Source organism: Neodiprion lecontei, chromosome 3 (assembly GCF_021901455.1).
Source record: "Neodiprion lecontei isolate iyNeoLeco1 chromosome 3, iyNeoLeco1.1, whole genome shotgun sequence".
Taxonomy (NCBI): Eukaryota; Metazoa; Arthropoda; class Insecta; order Hymenoptera; family Diprionidae; genus Neodiprion; species Neodiprion lecontei.
Window position 1 is genome coordinate 33,373,933 of NC_060262.1, and position 27,821 is coordinate 33,401,753.

The 27,821-nt window shown below is 41.3% G+C and overlaps 2 protein-coding genes across 5 annotated transcripts; both read left to right on the forward strand.

The window, feature by feature from the left end:
* Positions 1–32: 32 nt before the first annotated feature.
* On the forward strand, positions 33–8,679 carry LOC107221077 (cytosolic 10-formyltetrahydrofolate dehydrogenase). Of its 3 annotated transcripts, none has more exons than XM_046734025.1 (7): positions 33–150; positions 1,279–1,340; positions 3,066–3,207; positions 3,667–3,901; positions 5,762–6,032; positions 6,127–6,947; positions 7,112–8,679. In XM_046734025.1, exons 2-7 carry the CDS (start codon positions 1,284–1,286, stop codon positions 8,346–8,348), a joined length of 2,763 nt encoding a protein of 920 aa, XP_046589981.1. In that variant the 5' UTR covers positions 33–150; positions 1,279–1,283; the 3' UTR covers positions 8,349–8,679. The 3 variants fall into 3 exon arrangements, with proteins under 3 accessions (XP_046589981.1, XP_015515433.2, XP_015515432.1); XM_015659946.2 differs by lacking the exon at positions 33–150 and adding an exon at positions 2,139–2,191 and having other exon boundaries at positions 1,160–1,340; XM_015659947.2 differs by lacking the exon at positions 33–150 and having other exon boundaries at positions 1,154–1,340.
* A 3,363-nt stretch (positions 8,680–12,042) lies between these two features.
* Positions 12,043–27,800, forward strand: LOC107221070 (gustatory receptor for sugar taste 43a-like). Of its 2 annotated transcripts, XM_046733749.1 has the most exons (9): positions 12,043–12,201; positions 21,501–21,696; positions 21,988–22,204; positions 22,580–22,913; positions 22,969–23,055; positions 23,267–23,374; positions 23,618–23,892; positions 24,535–24,693; positions 25,467–27,800. In XM_046733749.1, the coding sequence occupies exons 1-9, from the start codon at positions 12,171–12,173 to the stop codon at positions 25,614–25,616; spliced, it is 1,557 nt and encodes a 518-aa protein (XP_046589705.1). In that variant the 5' UTR covers positions 12,043–12,170; the 3' UTR covers positions 25,617–27,800. The 2 variants fall into 2 exon arrangements, with proteins under 2 accessions (XP_046589705.1, XP_046589706.1); XM_046733750.1 differs by lacking the exon at positions 22,969–23,055.
* The last annotated feature ends 21 nt before the right edge of the window (positions 27,801–27,821 follow it).

Sequence of the window (27,821 nt, forward strand, 5' to 3'; positions counted from 1 at the left end):
GTGGTTTTCACCGTGCATGTCCGTAAAACGGCGTCCTTTTTCGTTACAACCACGACTCCCATCAGTGCCTTAAGTAGCGTGTAGTGATTAAAAGGCATTCGTTTCTGCTGGGAGGTTTTATTTTACAGGATATATACAGGATAAACAGGGGTAAGCGTGAATGTGTGTTGTCGATACTTATCATTTTCGTCGAGAGTTAATATTGGCAGAAACCGCCGATTTGACTAGTTGCGGACTGGCGGCACATTTTCTGACGAATCGCGAGTGACGTTCTCGTTGTCAAATTGAAATGTGGCACGTGGAGCTGGGCACTCAAACACTCGAGATATCGTTGAACTACTTTCATTAATTGAGAAGATGATTACACGGTGCAGAGTTAACGCGAAAAAGGAATCCTGATAAGCATTTAGAGATTTTATGAAGTAGAATTTTATAAATAAAGAGAGGAGTTGATACGCTCAAAACTGTTGACGGCATTCATTTTAAAATGAAACTATTGCCTCAAAATGCATTTATTTGAGAAAAAAAACAACTTTTTGAATAATTTGGAGATATTTTGAACATGTTTCAAAATCAGAATTATTACTCAAAATTTGTGATTTTCTTGCAATGTGAGAATAATTGTACAAAATGAATAGCGGCAATTGATTTGTCCTAAAATTTTACCCCTATTTCATAAGCTTAACAATATTTAATTTGCAGTATATTTCGAAAACATCGCAAAAAACGAAAATCAAGATCGTACACTGTAGTGTACAAAAAAGCGACTGGGTTAAAACAAAAGCAATTTTTTTATTTATTTTTATAACGGTTCTAGTGCTCTTGCAGAATTATCGAATCATCTGATCATTCTGTATCTGAAAGGGTGTCAATTTTCGCAAATACTTTCGGTTATTTTCGACAATCACTGCATCCGCGGTTCACGATCATTACACTCGACAGTCACCTGAACACAACTTTGGCGATTAGCTCTCCACTATAGCAGACACAATGGGGAGAAAATTAGCGAATTCGAATTACGATCGCAAATAAATTGGCATCACCTACTCGTGAGAAAGTAGCGGGGATATGGGGGACCAAGGTCTTGGCCTCTAGATAGTAGACGGTTATATAAGCCGCGGTCGTTGCACAGTTGTAGTTCAGTCAACCTTACGCGTAGCTAAAGTTCGACAGAGGGAACGCCGGCCACACTCGCAATCGGTCGTGTCAATTTGTACGGCAAATTAAAATTGTTTCGAGGGAACGACGTCGAGGGGATTTAAACTGTTTGTGTTATAGACCTGATGCTGGGCACAAGAATATTTTACTCAACGAGGCGTACGTTCGCTACTGCTGCTGCTGTAAGTGATTACACGAATTCGTACCAGACTCTGGACTATGTAAATTTTAATACGGATAATTTTATAAACGGTGTAACAATTGATCGGAAATTGTTTTTCTCTTGCGTAGATTTGCAATGGAGTTTTCAAATTAGCGGTAATTAACGAAATTCGTAATTAGATACTCAATATTTCGGTTCCGGCATCTGATGCATATATATTGCGTACTGCAATACTCTTCACAGGTCAAAATGGTTCTCTTATTGCTTCGAAACAGGCAATTTGATTAATTTGCTTTGCGGTATCAGGTTTACTTTGGTATACGACCGGATAATAATCTGTATTTACACTGGTAACCTAATTCTCTAGCAAAACGCTTATTTGGTTTTGGCAGTTAAGTGAACACGGTGTAAACACTTTTTGTCATCTGGGTACAATATGTAATGGTACAAGTTTTCCAATATTTACGAAACGATAAGTCGAAATAGTCTAGTTTAAGTTCGACGTATGTATATATACATACAGAGTCAGTGAAGATAAATTAAGTGAACTTATTTACCTAACTTTCGATTGGGAGTTGGGAGTAACAATTATAATTACTGTACACTATGACTTGCTTAGCAGCACTTTCGTGATGTTCTTTTTTTTTTTTTTATTATGTCTTCTGCACTGCAGTGATAAATTATGCACCTCTTTATATTTAGTTGTTGTTTTATCGTCCGTACTTGAAATGATAAATTAGATTACAAAATTTGCATTAACGGTGTTTTCTTCTATAATTTGTCGTAATTACTAATAGTTTTGTCTATTTCTTTACAGTCTTTCTAGGGTCCTAGTGTTGTTTTTGGTTGCTTCTTCTTTATTTTAATTGGGTATGTATTGACATATTGACCGATTACCAGTGCTTTCTATTAGACTATATCGGTCGTCCGCAACGGTTATGTGATGAGTTAAGAAAACTGCATATAATTAACATAGTTTAGTTAAAATAAATAGAACTTGAAAAAATCAATCAGCGAAAAACGCTCCTGTTAATCGAATGTAACTGTGGCTCTCTCAAACACATAATACTTGCGTAAATAGCTGCCGACTAATAGCAAGCACTGTGAATACGTTGACGTTTATCCAGCGCTAACCGGTATTTTCATGCCATTGCTTCATATTTTTAACTTTGCGGTATTTACACGCCTTTGGTTGTACGATTGACTTTCCTCATATTTTTTTTATTTTTACTTTCTCATCACGCCAGACGGTTTTCTAAGCACACACAGACGGTATTGATTCAATTCTTTTCCAGTATACACAAATGTGCAACTTTGGCGATTGCAGTATCTTCATATTTATAGAATTTCACTTTTACATTTTATTTATCAATTCTACGTGGATGCATTTTATGAAGGATTAGAGTATCAGCTATTTTTTAATTCTAATTAAAAATTTTCAATATTTTCACTTGTTCATACACCATGACATCGTTTATTTCCGACTCAATATTGCTACTTTACCTTCATTCAGGTCTCCTTCTTCTGAACGATTCCTCTATACTGCACAATTCCTGGATATCATGTGACAACGAACCCATCGTTTTCTGTTTTTTCGAATGAAATTTTCATCCTTCTTGAAAACGTATTTTCGTATTAGTTATTGTCACTATTTTATAGTCTCATTGGCATTCATTTACCGGCAAGTTGGTAGGTAGAACTTGTCTTCTTTTCTAAAAATAACTGTAATAATAAATTGATATAGGCGGTAATGGCGCAGTTGAAAATAGCGATCATTGGCCAGAGTAATTTTGCTGCCGACGTCTACAAACTCCTCCGACAAGATGGGCATCACATCAGCGGCGTGTTTACGATACCTGACAAGGGAAATCGCGAGGATCCGTTAGGTGAGTGAACTCGCGCCTGTTCGAACTGTATCTATGATTACTGCAATAGTGTTCGGGATCATCGAGCTGGAGAAAAACAAAGCATATTTCATTGAGTCGTCATTTGAATCTTAAAAGTCTATGTACGTTTTACGTAATTAGAATGCAGTCGTGAAACGTGGTTGACCCTACTTCGTAATCGTGGTTCGTTTATTCGACTCAAGTGAATCAGCGTTTAATTCATCACTCTCACGAACGCTTCAATATTCAAATGGCTCCATGATATTAAACTGCCATTTAACTGCACGAAGAACAGCGATAACGCCACCGCCTGACGATTACCGTGCATAAATTTCGAGTGCATTTTAAGACACGACGAAGAAACGAGCTTCCATCGTCTCTGTTGAATCAGCTGCAAATGTTCACCGCTCCGTCATGACATTGTCGAAAGTCGCTCATCGTTCGATTCCCTATTTTCAGCCGCAATTGCAAAAGCTGACAACACTCCCGTCTTCAAGATCAAAGCATGGCGAAGCAAGGGCGTCCCCCTTCCCGAGGTGCTGGACATCTACAAAGGGCTCGACATCGACCTGAACGTTCTGCCATTCTGCAGTCAATTCATACCCATGGAAGTTATAAACCATCCACGCTACCAGAGTATCTGCTACCATCCATCTATATTGCCTCGTCATCGCGGAGCGAGCGCTATCAGCTGGTAGGTTTTTTTTTTTACCCAAATCGTCGGCCGAGTATTTCACCCACCATGCAGTGTCTTTATTCGCAACCTTTGTATCCAATTTTTGACTTTTATGGTCCATTTATCTAACAAACTTCCCAATGGAGTGACCATTTTTGCGTCTGGCAAAAGCTCGGTTCGTATCAGATAGTCAGATATCGGTAGTCTGGTCGTGGTCACTGCAGAAGTGAAAGGTATGCAGTCGGTTAGAATCCCGGGAACCAGCATTTGTAAAAGGTAAACTGTGAATATAATCGCGGTAGAAAATTACGGGTGCATTCGCATTTCCTCGTTCATTGCTCGATCCCGACCCGTAGCACGAGTGCGGCGACGTCGAAGTGGTTCTAACCGGTTTTGCGTAGAATTATGCCAACATGTAGGCTAAGAGAAACAGACTCTCAGAATTGTATGTTGTTGGACTTTGTGCAGAGGAAACGGTTAAAAAAATGTACGCATCTTGAAAGAGGTATCGAAATCGCCCACGCAGACACGTCACCACAATTTAAACAGCTGTTGCACTACATCTTTCCTTTTTCAGTAAGATCACAGTAGCCGGTTTTCGCTTGGATCATGTGCTGATCCAGTGATCGCCGTTTATCTTCAATGGCATGCTTCTCGTATCGTGTATACAATATTTGCAGTACATTTTTCACAAAGTTGGCCCAGAGCTTTCATGAGCATTGTGGTACTGCTCTAGCTAATTTTGACACAATGCTCCGACATAAAAAATGCTAGCGACCACGTACAATGATCGTAGATATTGTGTAAGGAGAATTCACAGCTTTTTATAAGTCACACCAAATGGAAAATTTTCCGAATGCTTCCGCACTCATTCGTCATTCACATTAATCATTACGTAACAATATATAAAAATGTTTTCCCGAACCTGCGATACAATATTATCGGTCAACTTCAAGGTTAACTAATTCTTTGCGTTTTTTCTAAAATTTAAACACACGAGGCTAGTTATCGTTATTTGTTCTTGAAAATCATATCAAGAGTTCAAAAATCGTAACAAGTCGCGTTGTGTCACTTCACAACACAGCTTTGTGACTCGGTTGACTTTTTTACTTACCATCATCATATACATTATCTACTTCTTATCTTGTTATTATTAAATTTGATTATTATGTAAGTAGCTATTCAAGCGTGATGGTACGCCATTTTTCCGTTTACTTTTCATTCGTTTTGCTCTATCTGCTAATCTCTTGAAAGCCAGACGATTTTGTAACATTTGATAGCGGGGCGGTCAATTCCGAACGAATGTTGTACAATTTTTTTATTCTTAATTTTTGACAATTGAGTTAACTTTACACAATAAAGATATGAAAATATGTCAGGAGCGTAAATAAGTACTCACATAGGTATTTGTCCGATATAAAATCCGTTGGGTTACGAAGCGTAAGACGGAAGGCATAAGACCTTGTTCATTTTTACGCATGCAATCTTTACAGACGTTGTGCAATCGATTAAAAAGCTTTGACGTTAACCTCGCAGTCGATATCGTTGAATGTTTACGAATTGTATAATTATTATTTAGTTTTGTATCGCGTCAATTATGGTACACGAACTCGCAGAAACGTTTCGTAGTAATAATTCTTTTATCCTTTTATTCTAAATTGCTCCTACATCTGCGATTACAATCGTCATCGCATTGGGATTTTGTTTAGTAAAAAATAAGCTTGTATGCAGGATTTTTCTTACCACCGCATTTTGTAGTGTCCGTTTGAATGGTTTATATGAATAGAAAAATGATTGCGATCAGAAATTCTACAGTTATACGGAATGTATGAGGTAAGGGATGAACTGGTGAAGATGTGAGCTTTTCCGGTATTCCAGGACACTCATCGAAGGTGACAAAGAAGCTGGATTCTCGATCTTCTGGGCTGACGATGGTCTAGACACGGGGCCAATTTTACTTCAGCGTTCTTGCCGATTGGAGCCAGACGATACCCTCGACACTATATACAACAGATTCCTCTATCCGGAAGGTGTCACCGCGATGGGCGAGGCTGTGAATCTCGTTGCCAAAGGAATCGCGCCGAAAATCAAGCAAACTGAAAAAGGTGCCACGTACGACCCGATGCTTAACAAGAAGGAATTGCAGCAGGTGAGGTTCCGATTCCGTGTCGCAGTTGTACCATATAGCCTCGTTACGACTCTAAGCCCAACTTACATCCTACAATATCATGTCGTGTCGATAGGTGGACTGGAAAAAGTCGGCCGAGGGTGTGCACAACTTTATCAGAGCCTTGGACAGTACTCCAGGTGCCTGGACATTGATCAACGGCGAAGAAGTTCGTTTGTTCGGCTCCTCCATATGGACAGCATCCAAGCCCGAAGGTGACGTGGTGGATGTTGGCGGGCAAGAAGGTATCGTCCACGGGGCTGGTCTCCTGGTGAAGGCGGCGGACGGAAAGCTCGTGAACATCGAACGGTTGAAGATCGGGACAAAAATGTTGCCTGCGAGTAAGTTTGGAAAGGCAGCGGACGAGGTTCAGTCGATCGAATTCACGGAGGAGGAGATGAAGAACACGGAGGCGATACGGGCCATGTGGCGAAGCATACTGAACATCGACGTCGAAGACAGTACCGACTTCTTTGCATCCGGTGCCGGGAGCATGGACGTCGTCAGGCTCGTCGAAGAGATCAAAGACAACTTTGGCGTTACTCTGCAAAACACGGACGTCTTCATGGCGCCTACTTTTCAAGATTTCGCCGTCGTTGTCGCCTTGGCTGGCCGAGGTGCCTCCGCTTCGAAGGAAATCAAGTACGACGCTGTCACCTTACACGTTAACAACATGGACGTCAAGTTCCCGAGACAACTCTTCATAAACGGGGAATTCGTCAACGGTGAAGGCAAACCTCTGAACACCGTAAACCCGCACGACGAGACCGTTATCTGCACCGTAGAGAGTTCATCCGCCAACGACGTGGACAGAGCCGTTAAGGCCGCTAAAGCTGCCTTCGACGATGGTGAATGGGGCAAGATCAGCGCCAGGGAACGAGCTACGCTACTCTTCAAGTAAATCAGCGATGTTTACATTGTTCTATGCTTGATTCGGTGTTTTTTTCAACATTATCCTCTTGGAGAATTTCGAGCGATTTAGTTTTCTGCTTCAATCGGTGTAACGCAAACGAAGTCACGTCATGTTCGGGTTGAGTAAAAAGTGCTGTATTTAATTTCAGATTGGCGGACTTGATGGAGCAGCACAAAGAGGAATTGGCGACGATCGAGAGCATAGATTCAGGCGCGGTTTACACTCTGGCGCTCAAAACGCACGTCGGAATGTCCATAGACACTTGGCGATACTTCGCCGGTTGGTGCGACAAGATTCAAGGATCGACGATACCGATTTCGCACGCGCGGCCTAACCGTAATCTGACGATAACGAGAAAAGAGCCGATCGGTGTTTGCGGTCTTGTGACACCATGGAACTATCCCCTGATGATGCTGTCTTGGAAGATGGCGGCTTGTCTGGCCGCCGGTAACACGGTGGTGATGAAACCGGCCCAAGTGTCTCCTCTCACCGCTCTGAAGTTCGCCGAGTTGTCAGCTTTGGCCGGTATTCCACCCGGAGTGATCAACATCGTTCCGGGATCAGGTTCCATCACCGGAACCGCGATCGCCACTCACCCACTCGTCAGGAAACTGGGATTCACCGGATCAACCGAGATCGGACAGGTGATCATGAGGTCCTGCGCCGAGAGCAACCTGAAGAAGGTGTCCCTCGAGTTGGGCGGCAAGAGTCCTTTGGTCATATTCGATGACGCGGATATTCAGCACGCGGTGAGAACCGGAATGAACAGCGTGTTCTTTAACAAAGGAGAGAACTGCATAGCGGCTGGACGGATCTTCGTCGAGGCGACGATCCACGACGAGTTCGTTCGTCGGGTCGTCGAGGAGGCAAAGAAAATCGTGATCGGAGATCCGCTGAACAGGCGGACCTCTCACGGGCCCCAAAATCACAAGGCGCACATGGACAAACTTATCGAATTCGTCCAAAAGGGTGTCGAAGATGGTGCCAAACTCGAGTACGGTGGAAAACGTCTCGACACTCCTGGCTGGTATTTCCAGCCAACGATATTCAGCAACGTCGAGGACCACATGTTCATCGCCAAGGAGGAGTCCTTCGGACCCATCATGGTCATTTCCAAATTCCACGCGAAAGACATGGACGACATGATCAAGAGAGCGAACAGCACCGAGTACGGTCTCGCTTCCGGGGTTTTGACCAAGGACGTCAGCAGGGCGCTCAGGTTCGCCGAAAAGATCGACGCCGGCACAGTCTTCGTTAATACCTACAACAAAACTGACGTCGCTGCGCCCTTCGGCGGCTTCAAACAGTCCGGGTTTGGCAAGGACCTCGGACAGGAAGCTCTCAATGAATATCTCAAGACTAAGACCATCACCATTGAATACTAGATCTATCATTATCGCGGAGGGACTGGTCTCGTTGCTGCAGCCTCAACTCGATGACAATTGAATAGAAGAACTGAAGAAAAGACGTAACTTTCCCGTACCTATTCGAAAATTATACCGATTCTCTGGGATTTAGTATCATGCGTGATGCGGGCAACATAAATGATCCCTGCGTCTATCCGACATCATTTCACTTGCTGACAGCTGTTTAAAATTATTTGTTATACAATTAGTTTTTACATCTTTCATATACTATCAAACTACGGTTAAATTTTATTACGAATGTGTAAGTGTATGGATGCTTTATTTATATAAAAATACTTTTATAAAATAAGGTCTGAACTGTTATACATACCTCGATTCTCGAACATTAGCTAATGGCAATGTATATGCGGTATCATTTTAATGTATTGTTATTACGAGATTGAGAGAGTAGAACGATAGCGATGTCACGCCTCTCAAAATTCTAATACACACACGAAGCGAATGAAAGAGCAGATTTTACTTAAAACTGTAGGAAAAGAGGGACTTTAAAACCAGTGAAAACTAATGTGTGCCGTCTAAAATCTGCTAAATTTGTAGTAAAAATTGCAGTTGTCATGGCTATTAATTACCAAAAACCTTGATGTGGCACTTTCTTCCTGCAGTTTTGAGTAAAGTCTACTCTTTTCATTCTTTCCGTGAACCGAGTATGTTTACATCGATGGTATATTACGTACCAACGACGTGAAGCAAATGTTACGAGATCTGCCCTTTGCAGAGTGTTTCGAACGTGAATAATTCATCTTATGCTGAACACTGCGACGGCTGTGCGGGACATACAACTAATGTAAAAATGGCACATAAAAATGCAGGGAAATTTGAGTGTCAGTACACAGACGTACCTATTATACCCTTTGCGGTAGACACATGCGCATATTTTCAGAAGCCATTACAATGAATACTTCATATCACCCATAGTGTGTCGGATGGAAAGTGAAAACCAGACATCTACCGTGAGTGTGACAGATATCACGGCCAAAGAAACGGTGAGTAAACACCATCATTTTTCGATGTTGCGCGGATTGCTACAGCATCATGATTAATGGGCTACAGTTGTTTTTGTTTTATACCGACTCGGAACTCGTACATGCTTCACACGCGATGTCTGAAGCTCAAATTTGACCAACCAATGCGATAAGAAATCATCAGTGTTATTCAAGGCGTACGCTGCACAGTTGATGATCCAACAAACCACTAGTGACGAGTCAATTTCAATTCCAGAGACGTGAACAGGACTGCCAATAACACTTCCGTCACCTGCTATTAGTTGCAGAAAAATACGTACCAGAATATCGTTTTCCACAAACAAACAAGTTTACTGTTGTTTTGATCGTTATACCTGATGTCCCTGATGTTTTCATGTAAAATCGGTAATTCATCGTATCTTTTGTTTTGTGGTCAGTAAATAATCGTAGAAGTGTAGTCGAACGTTTCAATTAGAGCGTGAATTTCATTTAACGATCGTCCAAGTACAGCAGTTACAGTGTTTTCATCTGATTACATTCGTTCGAACTTCTTTAAAACGTAAAATATCTGCAAGGGTGGCTGCATTTCAATGAACCGATTTCGCCTGACATCCCGGTTTATTAGCGCCGTGCCACTCGACGAACAAATGATCGATTTCTAGAAAGGAATACTGGATTTTATGCCTCCATTTACAAGAGGTGTAAAAAGTGGCAGTGCCTGTAATTTCGGGTAGCCAAGGCACTGCCTATGGTAGCTTTTCTTGACCGCTCGTAAACAGAGACACGAAGTCCACTTTTTTCTCCTCAAAATCTATCCATTCTAGAGTACAGGAAACCACAAGGGTGAAACATCCAGAAAAATGAAGAAAAAATCGTTCTGGGCAAAGTTTTACCCGACGTTTGCGTCCAGCTGTTTCAGTATGCTACCAACCACATAACATCGACTTTACTGACACTAAAATTAGGGCAATTCCATAAACGTTACTGGTTTCTACGTTTTTGGTGCATGCTTTTTCTCTCACCCTCAAATCTTTTAAATATTTATTAATCGACTGAATATCCACTTGCAATTTCAAAGGATTATAGGCTTTAAACGTCATTATCGTTGAATCTAGGAAGTTCCTTGATAAGGTTAATAGAACACCTCGTTGCGATTTCGGATTTGAGAGAATAGTCCTTGAACGTATCAGGTGGCATAAGTAAGACTGAATATATAGTACATCCATGTAGCGGTCAAACCCAGAAGTAACTGGTATACATATAGATAACATATATCGGAGCGGTAGATCATCTGCCAAATAAGTTAATCGTTCGTTTGACAAGGATTAATCTAAGTTCGTCAACAGAGGCAATTTTAAGCGATCAATCGATCGACCAATAGAGAACCAAGAAATATAGGTTTACAAACGTGAAGGTTCTTGCATATTATACTTTGCAGCACGCAAGTCGTTACCAAGCTTATTTTTCACGGGATATGTATATGTCTTCCATACGTATTACGGACACGTCATATACTTGTGTTCATTGAATCGCAACTGAAAAGAATTTCCCTCCCTCGTGAATAATTTAGATGAAAACATGAGATCCAACTATCGATATTCTTCAGGGGTTAATATCTAACACTTCTAACAAGACGAATGAATTTTTATATTATATGCAGCGCCTGTGAAACATGCAGTTAATGTTGAGACGGTATCACTCGATGCGATAAAAGCTTGTTTTCCGCAAGATGCATTTTCCCACGCCTAGAGCAATAACCGTACTTTTATTACTGCCATATAACTGGTCATTAATTTCTTGCGCTAATGTAGATCTTTAGCTAAGTCATTTTTCCGCAATGATTAAAGTTGCGCGGTCTGGCACTTTCGTTGCGGTAAGAGTTTATTACAGGAAATATACCGCAGTAGTAACAACACGGTATGATCAGACCGAGTAGGCCAAAGTATTGAACAGTCGCTCAATTGCAACTCGCGTTTAGTGATTGCTGAAATATCACTAGTTCAAATATTTCGTGGATGATTCGCAGACAGAAAGTTTAGTTGAACATGCCAGTGAACCTGACCGCTACAAAAAGTATCAAACTTTGAGAATATGTAAGTTTTTTACTTTGAAGACTGAAAAATTCTGTTCAATAAGATGTGAAACTCTAAACTGCCCGCCATAGAACGGCTCACGAGCTCTAACCAGAAATGCGAGAAAATTTTATTATCGGATCTTTTTTTAACTTCCCAGTAAACTGAATCGCTCATAATAAACAATACGAAGCCAGCAGAGCCGCAGACAAACAAGTGACACGGAAGCAGCGCTGTTAGTTTTATCGTAAATCAATCGCCGAGCATTAATTCCAGCAGTCTTACCGGTATCGCCTTCGAGAACGGTCAAAGGTATCTAACACCAAACTTCGACATCTGTTCATTTCTCATTTGTCATCGGTCTCGGTGACACAGGCTTCGGAAATTTCGAGAGGTTGTCAGTCCCTCAATTGCCGTGTTCGGCACTTACGTAGAGGTTTTCTCCAATCCGCAGTGTACGTTCGGCGACGTTGTGAGTGCTAAGCACACACGAGTGATTGAGCTTTTCGCTAGGGGTGGTGGGATGTAATAAACGCCTACACTTATCTGATGGCATGCGGCTTAGCGGCTCACCCCTACCTGATCGAAGGTGTCTTCTTTCACTCGGTTAGCGTAGCTTACTAGTAGAGTAACTAGCGAGTGGTCAGACCACGCGATTCGTCGCTTGGCTGCTTCTCCACTCGGGGCTTCATAACTATTTATTCCGATTGTCCTGACGTATTTGTGAATGAAAAAACGGCATCCTGATGCAAATCACGGCGAGAGATGACGTTGACAGTATGTAAAATTTGTAATATTCAATCATACGACAATGGCACGAAATTTGAAGTAAGTCGATGATCACAAGTCGATATCGTTACGGAAATATTAAATACGTGGTTAGGGAAGTATGATTGGTTTATTTGGATGCAATTTTGTCTACAATTTCTGGACGATTTCACGCGTGTTGCAATTTCCATACAAAATACGTACGGGACGTCGTCATCGTCGCAATACGCAAGCTTTATTTGTTTATTTATTTATACTTATTTATCGCGCATCATGTATACAATCACTTTTTACTTTTTATTCTTTGTATTTCGTTTTGACGTTTCATACACTCGGTTCGAGATATTTAAAATGCGATTATTTTATCTATATTATAATTGCCGATAATAGATGTGAAATACCGTGGATGAAAACGAATTGTATGTGAAGTCTAGATGCACTTGCGTTCAACGCAATTTGCAAGTGAAAAGGATATTCGTAAATATCGCTGCACGAAAGACCGGCCGCAAGAGTGCAGATGGTTTTGAATTTAACGCTGATTACATTCTGCGTGAGTGTTCAAAATTATGTGCCTTTTTCAGATGAGGTTTACCAAGTTTCTAAGCTCTGTCTTCGCTATAAGCGCTGCAGAAAATTCACAGAGCTTTTAATATTTCAAGCCTCCAAAGTAACGGGATGAAGTTTTATTTAGCACGTACGAAAAGTTCTTTCAAATACTAATTATAACGAATCCTCCCGTGCAAGTACCTTGCAAAGGAATTGAAACTTTTTGAATCGTCAGAAAAAATATTATCACATAGTTTGCGGCACTGTTACTATTACAATTTAATCTTTATCGAAAAACAAAACCCACCAAACTTCTTAATCTTTGAAATTTGTTTCAATTCTGATCAATTCTTTTCAATTCGCGCGTTTAGCAATATACTTGGTACAAACACCGGCATATTTAATTCAAGTAGAATAATAATGATGAAGAATTAAAGAGCACTGAAAGATGTTAAATCTTTGAAAGATCTCCGATCGTTCAAGTTTACGAAAAAATCAACTGGACGCCTTTGCAGCATGTTTGGAAAATTGCCACTGCTCTATTCACTACTGAATTGGCAAATTTCAAAGTATTATCTGTTATCACTACGATACATATGATATTCTCACGAGTCACTGTTATTTAACAAAAAATGACCTCATAATAAATACCTTGATCTCGCGACAGAAGGAGTTTTTCTGTACTGTATTGAGCGACGGTCATATTCATGTACGGAAGATCATAATCCTGCAAACAGTGACACAGGGACACGAACCTGGTAGACTCAATTAAGCAGTTCACAGCATATTATACGCCATATAATGTCAGAGTCCGTTGTTGTTGATCATGTATAATCGCTGATCGGCTTGCGTCTACCTATCAATCGAATATTTCATGCGTTACAGACAAAAGCGTGTGCAGGTTTTCCGAATGCATATAATAATGCAGGATATGCATGAATGGACGTTTTGACGGACGAACACTTGCTTGTTTACAAGTCTGAACGATGAATGTCGTTCAGCACGACATGTTTGCTAGTTTACTCTGCTTCGAATGAAGTGACATAAAACATGTGCCGCGTTTTGTCCCCTGCAGCATACGGATCTTTTTTTGAAATAGAAAAAAAATTATCTCACATGTCCAATAAATTCAACACGAAACGAAGACGAGAACTATTTTCCACAGTTAAAAAGACCGATGAACTCGACTCAAGTTAGTCGATATAGGTTCGTGCAATTCAAGCCCGATAGATAATAGATCGGCAATAATCCTGCGGCGAAATAAACAACCCAGTGATGGTACGGAACAAAAATAACACGTGACTGTATGCAAAACAGCACCTATGCTATACGTCGTCAGATAAATATCTCATCAGTAATCGACTTCAATAACAATTATTATCCAACGTAATCTGAAGTGAATAAACTACATCACGTGGCAGTCATTTTTATTAAAAATGAATTTGCGTTCTTTTCTGAATTTCCATTCAAATCGTGCGACTGGTTGATTTTTACGAACCAGGTTAAGAAACTGAAAAAACCTGAAATAACATATTTTTCATATGTAGTATAAATGATGGTTGATAAGTTGAATTATCCGAAATACGTGGAAAAAGATCCAAAGACAATAATTGAACGTAATCCGCAAGCTCACAAGTCGATGCGGACATCTCGTTGCACGGTATCAACAATATGTAGAAAGTGCAAACAGAGGTTTCGGTGCTGAAGTTAAATCTCGTGTTCAGTTTGAAGTAGAAGAATCGCCAGGATATTGGATACTTTTAGAAGATTGGCGGTTTATACATACCTATATCGGTGATCATAGCCGGCTCCCAGATCTCAACTTCCCGTTCTTACGTCAGGCTTGAATACTCTGTGAAACACGAGAAGGTTCTTCCGTCAAAGGAGCCACTTTCCAAACTGAGCATCCGCAATCTGTCCGTCAATTTTTTATACCATAATATATATAAGGTAGTGCTCAGACCTGATATATAATGGAAGGGAAAATATCTCCTTCCTCAAAATCACACGTATACCCAAAAACGTGTAGGACTTTATTTTCTTTCTTTTTATTTATTAACAATTAATACCAATTTGTAGAATTTTACTTTCTTTCCATTTCAGTTATTAACAATAACTGCCACACATACGCACACACATTCATCCATTCGTATCATATAACAAGCGACTATACTAATTTGTAGAATTTTACTTTTTTGGAAATTTCTCATGGATTAACAATAAATACCACACATACACACATACACACACATCCCATCCATTCGTATCATCTCAAAACAGATTGTAAAGAATTGGCGGTCGATTTTTCTCAACTTTGACGAGACGTCACAAAATATGTTAAAAATTCAGCTATTTTTGGATTGGATTCGACTTATCGTATTAATCGTCGGTATGGTCAGTCCCTCGGTGGCTCTCTCCCCGGGACCGGAGGTTTCTAGCGATGACGGGAGTCCGCCGAGTCGATGATCGTCTCGTTTCGGGTTGTCAGTCCTCCAGGGCCTCGCTGGAGTATTTTCCTTCAACCGGTTGAGTTGACGTCCCGGGGTTAAGAGAGCGAGATCGGGTTAACTTCTCCACCACTGGATCTCGATTTTGAGTTTGGAGTGGGGCGCCGGCTTCCCCACTCCATTTCCAAAATGGGTGTCAACCGTGATCCCTCCCAAAATGAGGGGATCACTGATACTGGTGTTTACAGCGGTTCGAAATAGGAGATCTTACAATTTCCCCCCTTTTCACGAGAGTGAGGGAGACCAACGATCGGGAAAAACTCGATGCATTAAAACTCCAAACATCACAATTCTTTTTAAATCGGCCATTGCCTTTCGTGGTTCTTTCATACATCCCTACACACACTATCATACCATTCACTCAAATTCATTCGCAAGGACATTTTCCGACATATTGGAGAACAATATAATAAGCACAACATGGCGAATCAAAGGTAGATTCATATAAAACATTCTTGACATATAAAAACATATTCGTGCACAGAATCAGCAAAGTTCAAAGGGTGATTCTTCTTTCTATCCCTTCAGAACACGCATCAGACAATCATCAGTCTTACTTAGATGCATATACAATATTTTCAACAATGGACACCAAGGCCCTTCTCGATAAACAATTTACCAAGGCAGAATAAGACATGTAACAAAAGAAAATACATAAAGATTAATACATTTCATAACAAGCACATATATTCGCGAGTTTGATTTCCGTCACCGGAAACTATGAGGAACGTTCATGGTACTTTCGTAAATTCCATCGATTATAAGTCCCTACTTCGTCATAATTCCTGTTTGGATCAGCCAAAATGAAGGCGTTGTCGCCAATTTTACGCACTATTTTATAGGGACCCTCGTAGAGGTGGAAAAATTTTTTCGTTACTCTATCCAATGCGTTAGACAGATGTCGAACTCGGAGCAAAACAAGATCTCCGATGTCAAGTTTTATGACCGAAACTTGGCCCTGTTGTTTAAGCCTATTCTTAAACGACCGCGTCATATTCTCACGGGCGAGCGTAATTAGGTAATCGTGAGAGCGCCCTTGAGGTTCCGGAAAATTCAGGACTTTCAAAATCTTATCCTGAATCGATTTACCAAAATGCAATTCGTGAGGAGAAACTCCCGTACTTTGATGCACCGTTATATTAAGAATTTCCTCCATTTTCGGGATAACTTGAACCCACTTTGTGTGCCGGTCCGAGCACCAAGTGCGAAATAGCCTGCCTAACTCCCTCATCACTCTCTCAGTGGGGTTAGACTGGGGATGACGTATCGAACTGTATAAAGTTTGAATTCCTGCTTGTTCAAGTTCTCTCCGCCAAATTTCCGACGTAAATTGTGTCCCATGATCTGCTAAAATGCGTTTTGGAGTACCGAGACTTGGGACGAAGTCCTTGAGAATCTTGTTAACACAGGCTCTCGCAGTTGCCTTTCGGATGGGGTAAAGTCGGACATATTTGGAGAAAACGTCAAGAGCCACAAAAACATATTGTAAACCCCCTCGTCCAATGGGAAGGGGGCCATAAAGATCCACGCTAATCAAATCGAGCACGCCCTTCGAGATTACGGGTTTATGCGCTCCTTCCATGGAAAAAGTTAGGTATTTTACACGCTGACAAATATCGCATTCAAGAACAAATTTCTTTACCTGAACGCCCATCTTTTTCCAGTAGTAAAATTGCTTTAGATATGATACCGTCTTAAAAACTCCAGGATGTCCTAATTTAACATGAATGTCTTCGATAAGGAGACGTTGCACCTCTTTGGGAATCACGACTTTCCATGACAACGAAGCCTTTTCACGATGAAAAAGAACCTGATTATGCATGAAAAAATCATTCGGAGGATTGGTTGAAGAACAATTCTCAATAATCTTTGCAAGGGCTTGGTCCTGGACCTGCCATTCGCCCATTTTCTTAAAGATACGAAGGAGGCTCGCATCGTAATCAAGCATGGCGACTGTAATTAACGATGGGAGCTCTTTGCTCTTCTCTGGCAATAGATTTTGAGACAGCGTTGCAACCATTAACCGCCGTTCATCATCCTCGTGAAAACGATTATCCGGGTTTCGGCTAAAAAAATCGGCAACTAAATTATCCGCGCCGCGACAATGAGAAACAGAAAAGGAGAACTGCTGAAGAAAGAGACACCACCGAGCTATGCGAGAATTACCGAAAGAAATTGAATTCAAAAAAGTTAAACATTTATGATCGGTGATTATTTCAAAATGCGTTCCTACGAGATAAACACGGAATTTTTTCACCGAATAGACGATGGCCAGGAGTTCCTTCTCTGTTGTAGTGTAGTTCACCTCGCATTTGGTTAAGCAACGTGAAACCACACCCACAACGTTATGGTCTCCCGTCTCCGTCATTTGATAAAGAATACCGCTTATTCCTCGATCGCTCGCATCGGTCTGCACTCGATAAGGCGCATTAGGAATGATATGTTTCAAAGAAATACATTTTACGAAATCTTGTTTCAAATTCGCGAATGCTCTCGCGTGTACGGGAGTCCATTCCCAAACTGCATCCTTTCTCAACAGTTCCCTCAACGGGGCCAAGGATTCGCTATGGCGAGGATTAAACTGTCGATAATAGTTGCATACGCCTAAGAATTGTTGCAATTGACGCTTATCGTTCGGCTCCGAAAACTGAATAATAACTGACAAGCGCGATGGGTCAGGCACAACTCCACGCTCAGATAGCATAAACCCTAAGAAGGGAATCGACTCTTGAAAGAACAAACATTTTGATATTTTTAAGGTAAAATTAAATTGCAAGAGACGTCGAAAAATTTCTTCCAATACATAAATATGTTCCTCCGTATTTTTTGTTCCGATTAATATGTCATCTATATAGCACGAGATAAATTTGTCCAAATCCTTCCCTATGGCGAAACTTAATGACCTAATAAAGCCGCTACCCGCGGTCTTCAAGCCGAAAGGAATACGACGAAATTGGTACAAATTTGACTCAAATAAAAATGCAGTGTACGGGCGAGATTCTTTGCGCAAGGGTACTTGCCAATACCCGTGTGTCAAATCAATTTTCGAGAAATATTTGGCTCCATGAAACTTTTGGAGTAAATCCGACACAAGAGGTGGAGACTCTTGATCATCGTCAATGACTTGGTTCAAATGTCTCGCGTCTAGACACAATCTTACGGAGCCATTTTCTTTTCTTACTATTCTAAGCGGATTACAAAATTTACTAACGGTCCTTTCAATCACATTATTTTTCAACATTTGTTCGATTTCTTGAGCTACCGCAGGACGTAATTGATGAGGAATTGGATACGTGAAGCGAATTTTCGGGTCCTCGCAGTTCAATCGAATTTCATGCTCATACCCACGAGCACAACCCGGTTTGTCCGAAAATAATAAGCTATATCTCTGTAAAAGATTCGCGAGATTCCGCCTATCACTATCCCCTAGCGATAAAAGTTTACACGCGCATGAGAGGGGGGTGACAGAAGCATCGGGGATGTTCACGGGAACGACGCTGCGTTCGTACCTTTTTTCTGGATTATTTACTTGGGCACTTTTATTCGTTAAAGAATTTTCATTATAACTCGATTCTTCGACGCTAATTATATAAATATGCGTTCTTTCCTTTTCTCGCGAACACACTAAGGCCTCTGGCGCCCCCCTGTCAAATATCGCAGTTGATTCCGACAGGCAAATTCCTTGAACCTCGATTGCTATCGTTCTGTAATTGATAACGGTTTCGTTCCGCGACATCCAATCATGACCGAGTATAACGTCTGAGGTTAAAAAGGGGATTACCAAAAGCAGCGTTCCAATTACTATATTCTCTATTTTTATTGGAACGAAAATTTGTCGCTTTATGACTGTTGCCTTTTTCCGAATCGCCGTGGACACTACAATATTTGAAACGGGCAATTCTTCAACTTTATGTTTTTTTATTAACCGATTGTACAACCGTTCGGAAATCGCGGAAATTTGGCTCCCTGTATCAAACATAACAATCACATCCATTTCTAATATTTTCGTACGGGCATGTGGGCTTTTGGCGATACGAGTTCCCTTTCTACACGCATGTTCTATTCCTTTCTCAATTCCATCATCTAATTCTTCTATAAAATCATAATGTTGTTGGCACGATGTCGGACCGGAATACAACGCGCCCATGTTCAGTTTAAATGATTTGAATTATTTGAATTAGCAGTTTCCCAAGGTTGATTATTGACATCTTGTAACGGTGGGGGAAAGCGAGTGTCGGGCATCGCGAACCTGTGTCCGCTATGATATTGCTGGCCTAATCTCCCCGTATTGTTCTGATAACTTGTCTGTTTACGGCCTCGACGATTAAGCCTTTCTTGCTTTGTTGTCCTCTCTGGTAACCCGTTAGCGTGATGATTTGAACTCATGCTATTTACTTTGACTCCGTTATTTCTGGGATAATAACTGTTGCCTGATTTTTTATTTTGTTTCTCGCGCTCTAGTCTAATAACGTCAAGGTTGCCCAATGTTTGTACGATTAGATCTGTATCCGCAAAGTTTAACGTTGAAAGAGTTTCTTTTACCCACGGAGAATATTGTTGAATAATGTTGTAATTGATTTCGAATTCCGAGAGTGTGGGTATAAAATAACGAGCTTCGGCCAGTTGCTCATAAAAATAAGCTTGCAGTGATTTTACGCCGCTCTCACATCGCTTTTCTGACCAATTCTTTTTATATCGAACGCGAATGGGTATTGAATAAAATTCCTCTACGAACTGATTTTTGAATTGTTGAAAATTTTCTATATTTCCTCTTAATTTAAACCATGAATTCGCCTTCCCTTCGAGAGCGTGTTCGATTACTATTAATTTTTTCTCTTCCGGGACATTCTTAATCTTAAAAAACTTTTCCACCTCCTCCACGAATTTAATGGGATGAGTTTCAACCTCATTGCTAAATTTTGGAATTGATATGTCAAATTTAATACCATTTACGTTACTCACAATCGCGGTGAGGCCCTCCGTGATGTTCCGTGCATTTTCCAGGTCTGCATTTTCATTTACAACACGTGTCGATGGTTGTAATCGTTTTTCCTGGGCTTCGAGACTCGCTTTTAGCTGTTCCAGTCTTATTCTCTCTTGGTTTAATCTCTGCCACTCTGCCTCTATTTGACTCGCTCGCGACGTATTGCTCTCTTTCTCACGTTCGTCCTCTCGAGTGAGCACCATCTTTTTATTTACTGTAAAATTTAAACTTTCAAATTTCTGTTTTACCGGACGACCCGATTTCGTAACGTACGTTTGCTCGTTTTTATCTCCCATTAACTAAAATATTTCCTAGAGAATTCTACTAGTCAGTTGTGACAATTTCAACAAATTTCGCAAGTTTATCGTCACTCGTCAAATATAAATCATTCAAACCACATAACCTTTACCGATTCTCAATATACGATAATATAAATTATTGATTCAATTTTCTGAATAGTTGTTAACCGTCATTCTGTAAAAAATATGGAATTCAGGCCTCTTTGTTGGGCGCCATTTGTAGGACTTTATTTTCTTTCTTTTTATTTATTAACAATTAATACCAATTTGTAGAATTTTACTTTCTTTCCATTTCAGTTATTAACAATAACTGCCACACATACGCACACACATTCATCCATTCGTATCATATAACAAGCGACTATACTAATTTGTAGAATTTTACTTTTTTGGAAATTTCTCATGGATTAACAATAAATACCACACATACACACATACACACACATCCCATCCATTCGTATCATCTCAAAACAGATTGTAAAGAATTGGCGGTCGATTTTTCTCAACTTTGACGAGACGTCACAAAATATGTTAAAAATTCAGCTATTTTTGGATTGGATTCGACTTATCGTATTAATCGTCGGTATGGTCAGTCCCTCGGTGGCTCTCTCCCCGGGACCGGAGGTTTCTAGCGATGACGGGAGTCCGCCGAGTCGATGATCGTCTCGTTTCGGGTTGTCAGTCCTCCAGGGCCTCGCTGGAGTATTTTCCTTCAACCGGTTGAGTTGACGTCCCGGGGTTAAGAGAGCGAGATCGGGTTAACTTCTCCACCACTGGATCTCGATTTTGAGTTTGGAGTGGGGCGCCGGCTTCCCCACTCCATTTCCAAAATGGGTGTCAACCGTGATCCCTCCCAAAATGAGGGGATCACTGATACTGGTGTTTACAGCGGTTCGAAATAGGAGATCTTACAAACGAAAGGAGAAAATGCCATAGATTTGAACAGATGCCTCAGAAATATTATCATTGCAGAACAACCGAAGCCGGTAAAACACCAGAACCGACGCAAGCCGGAAATCGTCCAGAATATAGTGAAATCTGACCTCTATCAGGCTCTCTTCCCGGCCTACCATTTCAGCAAAGTATGTGGTCTCCTTCCTGTCAGTTTCACAAAATTAAACTCCGGAAGATATTGCGGACGGTTGAATTACCTCGAAGTTACGTACAGGTAATGATTATGTCCAATATCGAGTCAAGGATAACTTTATTAGTAGGTGTGTAGGTGTGTTTATATAATCGCCAACTTGGAATAAGAAATCCAAGATCTGAATCCGTTTTCTTGAGATCGTTAAAGATAATGTGACACGAGCGCCGAGTGAATCTGCAGAGTTCACCTTTTATCCCGATGGAAATAACGAAAGCCATGCAGAGCTGATCTCCTCAGGATAATGTTGAATCAAATCCGCAATTTTTTACCGCATCCCTGCAAGCCGACTGTAATTTGGTATTGTGACCGTAGCGTGGGACTGCTGTTGCTCCTGATATGCGCCGAATTCTGGGGCCTCTGGAGAGAGCTTCATCACGGTTGGGAAAACAGTACGAGGATGAAATCGAAAACGGCTGTGGTGGTCACTTGTAGCGACATTATGGCGATCGCTGGACTCGCGGCAATTTCCATTTTAGGCATGCCTCTCAGATGGAGCAAGATACAGAACATCATGGATCGACTCGTCGAGGTAAAGCTTGCCACTTTTTAACGACTCAGTACTTTCACTCCATTTCACGTCGGAATGTTGAAAAGCTTCTAAACTTTCGATGCATTTCGGAAATTCAGTACAAAACTATAAGAACGAGGGTGCGTTATCGTTTTAAGAAATTCTCATGCGTGAGGTAGAATACAGCCGTATCTTCTACGTTCGACAGTTTTGTAGAAGCTGGGAAAATAAATCACCGACCCTAATGGGTTTTTTACAAGTATAACTTGGACAGACTTTAATGCCTGCTGATGAAACATATTGAAAAACGTGAAGATGACTTATCGGACGTCGAGACTTGAATTGAGAGGACATTGAAATCTAACGATCTCCAACTGTTGCTTGTCGTTATTTCAGGTGGACGAGAAGCTTACCATCGTATCACCTAAAAAGACTCGAAGATTCTGTATAATCATTATGTCCGTGACGTTGATCTACTTCAACGCGCTTTCCATAATCGACTATTACGTCTGGGATGTGCAAGCGAAGAAAGTGAACAAGATAAAGGACAAGGGAGCGATTAATTACGTGCCCCTTTACTTTTTGTACGTCCCTGTATTGATGATGGAGATCCAAATAGCACTGGCAGCGTACAATTTGGGCCAAAGATTCGCTCGGTTGAACAAATGTTTGGGAAACATGTTGAAGACCGAGCGTTTTGCAAACTTCTTTTCGAACGATCTTATCCCAGGTGAATATTTCCTCAAAACTTTTTCATCCAATGTTATTAATTTACCCATCTTTAGAGAGTTTGCGTCACGTCACGCGATACGATCTTGAGAGTCTACTTCAGCGTTTCCTTCTCCAGAGATCAAAGAAGTCAGTGACTATAGGTATAGCTACCGTTTCGCTTTTGTAATGTCGAGTCTTTGATGATGAGAATTGCCTCTTGTCGTCCATGGCAGAGGAATTTGATTAGATCAAATCGATAATTTAGCTCAAACCCCGGGTCAAGATTGTTGGGGTTCGTTCATCCTCTAATTATTTTATCCTCGACGTGGTTATGAGTGACAAGTTTAATAATTTGTTACAAACTCTCCTCAGGTGACTTCAACGAACACGGCCAATTCAGAGCTGTTATTAGAGGGGATCTCAGAGGGGAACCCTTGTTTCGAATACGGAAAATATCTGACATAGAGCTTATCAGAAGCGGTAAGTGCGGCACGAGATCTTCCCTTCAAGTTTGCATATCTCTCTTACAATTAATACCAAGTTTCTATGAAATCTTCTTGTTATCTTATATAATATGTGAACTCGACACGATCTGAATACGATTTTTTTCCTTCGGACAAAGTTTACAGTCAAACCGAAACCAAATCTGTGTTCCGAGTTGCAGATATGAATTTTTTCCGCCGAACTTTTAACCGAGCAAGTGAAAACTTGATTGTTTTTCAGGCAGCAACAACTCCGCGGAGATGATATACGACCTAGTAACAGTCCATTCCTCATTGTCAGACACGGTGCTCGTGATCAACAGCGTCTTCGGCCTGCCAGCTCTCGTCGCGGTGCTCACCTGCCTCCTCCACCTAATTATCACCCCCTACTTTCTGATACTTGAAGCCAATGGGGACCATAACGAAATGTTCCTCGTCGTTCAGTTGATGTGGTGCATCGGGCATGTAGGCAGATTATTGATAGTAGTCCAGCCGTGCTACGCAGCCTCCGTTCAGGTACATCGTTCGAACCCAAGCATTCTACGTCTGCTAAACTTTCAAGAGCGCCTCTCTTATCCCCAAGCGGCTCGCAACAAACATTCAAGTATCGCTACTTTCTGCTAGTAGCATGAAAGACATTAGCTGAATCCTACCTCCACAACAGTATAACGTACAATTCCGACGAAATCTTGTTGAAAGTATCATCCAAGCCCATACATATGCATTGCCTCTGTTTACTCCAATGCAGATATTACACCCATAAATTTGTCAACTTCCGGCGTTGATTTACCTAGGAAAGAAGCCATTTCAGATCGATCGGATGCCCCCGTTCAACCGGGCATTAGAATGTTGTAACCTTTTCGCTTGAGCCATTGTTAAGCGTCAGGAATTTACGAGCGTCTAAGCTCGAGCTTCGACGCTGTAAGGATCCGTGTACTTGCAACACCAACACATCACAATAACCGTATTTTGTTGCCCGAGAATTTCGCCACTCAAGGATCTGCTCACGTATCATCAATGTAGATGTTTTTCACTTGTGTCGCAGCTTCATTGCCTCGCGAATGAAACGTCGTTCGATGAAATACCGCGAGGTCCACGCCTGGCCAGCAAAATAGCGATACTGGTCATTTTTAGAAAGTGGTTTCTGTCTGGTTACAGGCGAAGGGAACGGCGGTTCTCGTGAGTCAGCTGCTGTCCGTTAATTGGGAGCCAGACGTTCGGAAGCAATTAGAAATATTCTCTCTCCAACTATTACACAGGCCGTTGGAGTTCTCGGCTTGCGGACTTTGTTCCCTGGACAGATCGCTCGTGACTTCGGTAAGCTTCGTTGTAAGAACACTGCCAAGTCTCCTTCAGGTATTACTCTGCGGAAAAAACAACTGTACTCTACTTGTAAGCTCGACCTGAGCTTCCGTATTATTGTCCCTGCAGGACCCTCAACATCTGTCGTCTTTCAAAGTCCGCCACTACAGAGGAACAGCAACGCGATAGGCAAACAAATACATGAACGAACGAACAAGTGAACCAGCCGCTTTCAATACTTGGGGTATTTTTTCGTGCCACCCCGTTTGTGTCTTGAGCGATCACGATCCATCCGGATCCCAAAATTATACAATGAAATTCAATGATGATCTCTATAACCTCGGGAAACAATGATAACAGCATGACATCTTCGGTCGATTCTCTTGAATTAAGTTCTTGACTTGCACTGAATTCCGAAGAAACTGAGATTGTACAAGAGTATAAAATAATCGATAATTAAGAGAAACCAACGAAAGATTATCCTGATTAAATATCATTCCAATGAAGCCCTGGGAGATTAATAAAATACGGTCAATTCAGTGTGGCTTTACACAAGCCGATCACTCGAGAGGTTACATTTTGTTGTTTCGCTGTAATTAATGGTAATGATAAAGAATAATACACGTGGACAAAATCTATCTGTGCTTACTGGGATTTATTCGGTTTTCAATGTTCACGAGAGTCTTTCGGCAGATGTCCGACAAATAACTATGCTTCGGCAATAAGGCAAATTTCGGTATTTTAATTTATCAAATACACATTGAGCGATGTTTTTCTCTACATTTCAGATCGCAGGAGCGGTGACCACTTACCTCGTCATTCTGATACAGTTCCAAAAGGACGATGACACCAAAGAGACGAATACAATCCTGAAGAACGCGACGATGCTGTTGAGGAACGCAACGACACTCCACAACGCAACGGCAAAGCAACTTTAATCCCTCAAATTCGGATTCCCTCACGGTTGTAATTAGGAGTTTCGTACAAGTTTAATATAACATAATACATGTCACTGCGGCACGGGGGGTTTCGCAGGAAGACGAGGACTCTCGTAATGCGACTGTGAACCAGGCGTACCTCGAGTCGTGTTTCGAATGTAATATTTCCTGCATTTAGTACTTTCTGCGATAGAGAGAGAGAGAGAGAGAGAGGAGAAAAAGTGAAATATTAATATATCCGCACGTAGAGTATAAAAACTTGCATATGAAACTCGAGCCCGTGATTTGCCTTGTCTTTGGACAATCGGGCCTCGAAATTCCACCTTCGCAATAACCAGGTATACGCATTTGCGAGTGCTCATATCTCGACGTTTCAAAGCGATGAACTAGATACGTGCATTCATGATAAAAAGATTCATATTCACGAAAAATAACGAACGCGACAAATCTGGCCGGATTCGAGGAAAGGTGAAAAGTATGGCGGCCTTCGAATCACTTTTCGGAATCTTATGTCACTCTCCTTGACAAAGGATAATATCTATATTGGGACCGGATACGTCAAGGCAAGTAACAACGAGGGACAGAATGGCGGATGGCCGTGAAGGGCGAAGTGATTTTTCCGAACAAACTTTTTCAATATCAGTGTAATGCAGAGTAACGTTTGTGCCATTTCTTATTTCGCTCTATTTTGTAGTCCCCAAAAAAATGGATATCTATGTTTATTTTCCGGATTTATAGAGTTCGGCGGAAAGATTACACAAATGTATGTATTCGGAGATTTACTTTTTCTCACGCGGCTTTTTGCTTTAGCTTCTAGAAATCCCTATAAAGTATGGTCGCTATAACGAGAGTAACAAGAATTCGTTGAATACCGGATGCACCAGGGTTGGTATGAATAACGTTTCAAATATAATATGTATTGATTGAATATCGATAGTTGCAGGATTAATAAAGAATATTTCGAGATATACAAAGTTGGCAAAGACAACTATGAAACTATTCACCGAATGCAGACAATGCTGCACCTGGTTGAATTCCATCGATTATATTAAACGCTGAAAGCTTAATAGACACAACTTTGAAATTGGAATATCGCTGCAATAGAACCGTGGGAAACACCAAGGATAAAATGTGAATTCGATTAATATCGTAGCTTTGATCTACCGCTAGCTGCTGTACATGAAATTCCTCGAATTAACGATTGGTACTGGTAAAATCTTGTCATCGAAATTGCCAACTTCGAATATCCAGAGAAATTGAACTACCGTATCACATACAACACCAATATATCCGAATAAAAAGCAGGTCGCAGTTATGATGGAAAATCTAATACCACCGTAAGTAAAAGCCTCTTTTATTTTACAGCCAACAAATGACTGATCCGACACTGGCTTATCTTGTTATCCGATCAATCAAATCCCAAGTACTAATTCTGTTGCACCGGCGTTGAGGTCGCGCAGTTTCTCAATATTAAAGAAGCTCACTGATCAGCCCCAAGCTTTGAGGATGAATCAAGCGTCGTTTGAGCGGCGGCTGCCACGACACCGGGCACCAGTAATTACTGGCAGCAGCCCTGATTGTCCGCCTTCCAATTTCAGTCCAGGCGTCGCGACGCTAATCAGGATGAGCCGCTTCAGAGACTCCGATTGAGCAGCAAGCAGCTGGAAAAAATGATGTACGCATTTCTTTCCGTGGTTTGGTCGAGTCACATCGACGCCGCGACGCCACAAAGTGCCCGGCAGCCACCTGCAGGACCTTTTCATCTCGATCGCGGCGTGCGTCGTATTTCAATGAACGTATTTCAGTGCTCTCCGCACCCTCTTCGCTCTTCCATTCTTACGAGAAGAGGGCCTCTTAGAAAGAAGCCTCTAGTCGAGTGTCAAAAGCTCTGTTCATCGGTGAATTGGGTTTTGTTCAGCCATCGACTCCCCGTCCTGTCTTGAGACACGCCTGGAAAGCTATTTCCGCTGTGACAAACTACCGTGAACTGTTCATTCGCACCAGTTTCACGTCTCAGAGTGTCGCGAATCCTTCGAGGAGCTAAACCTGTGATTGCAAACAGCGCAAGCTCATTTCTTAGGTCTTAGTTGCATGGATTTTTAAATTGATCAAATATATCCAAATGTATAGTTTTCGAGTCCACATGAGTTTACTTTCTTATTATTTTATTCTAATGCTCTACACTTGGACGTGAATCAACCTGAA

Bases quoted from the DNA above. Each gene is read 5' to 3' on its own strand.
- LOC107221077 (XM_046734025.1), top strand. From the start codon at position 1,284: ATGCTGGGCACAAGAATATTTTACTCAACGAGGCGTACGTTCGCTACT. The intron at 3,208-3,666 runs GTGAGTGAACTC...CCCTATTTTCAG, and splicing joins AAATCGCGAGGATCCGTTAG to CCGCAATTGCAAAAGCTGAC. The intron at 6,948-7,111 runs GTAAATCAGCGA...ATTTAATTTCAG, and splicing joins CGAGCTACGCTACTCTTCAA to ATTGGCGGACTTGATGGAGC.
- LOC107221070 (XM_046733749.1), top strand. From the start codon at position 12,171: ATGCAAATCACGGCGAGAGATGACGTTGACA. The intron at 23,893-24,534 runs GTACATCGTTCG...GTCTGGTTACAG, and splicing joins GCTACGCAGCCTCCGTTCAG to GCGAAGGGAACGGCGGTTCT. The intron at 24,694-25,466 runs GTAAGCTTCGTT...TCTACATTTCAG, and splicing joins ACAGATCGCTCGTGACTTCG to ATCGCAGGAGCGGTGACCAC.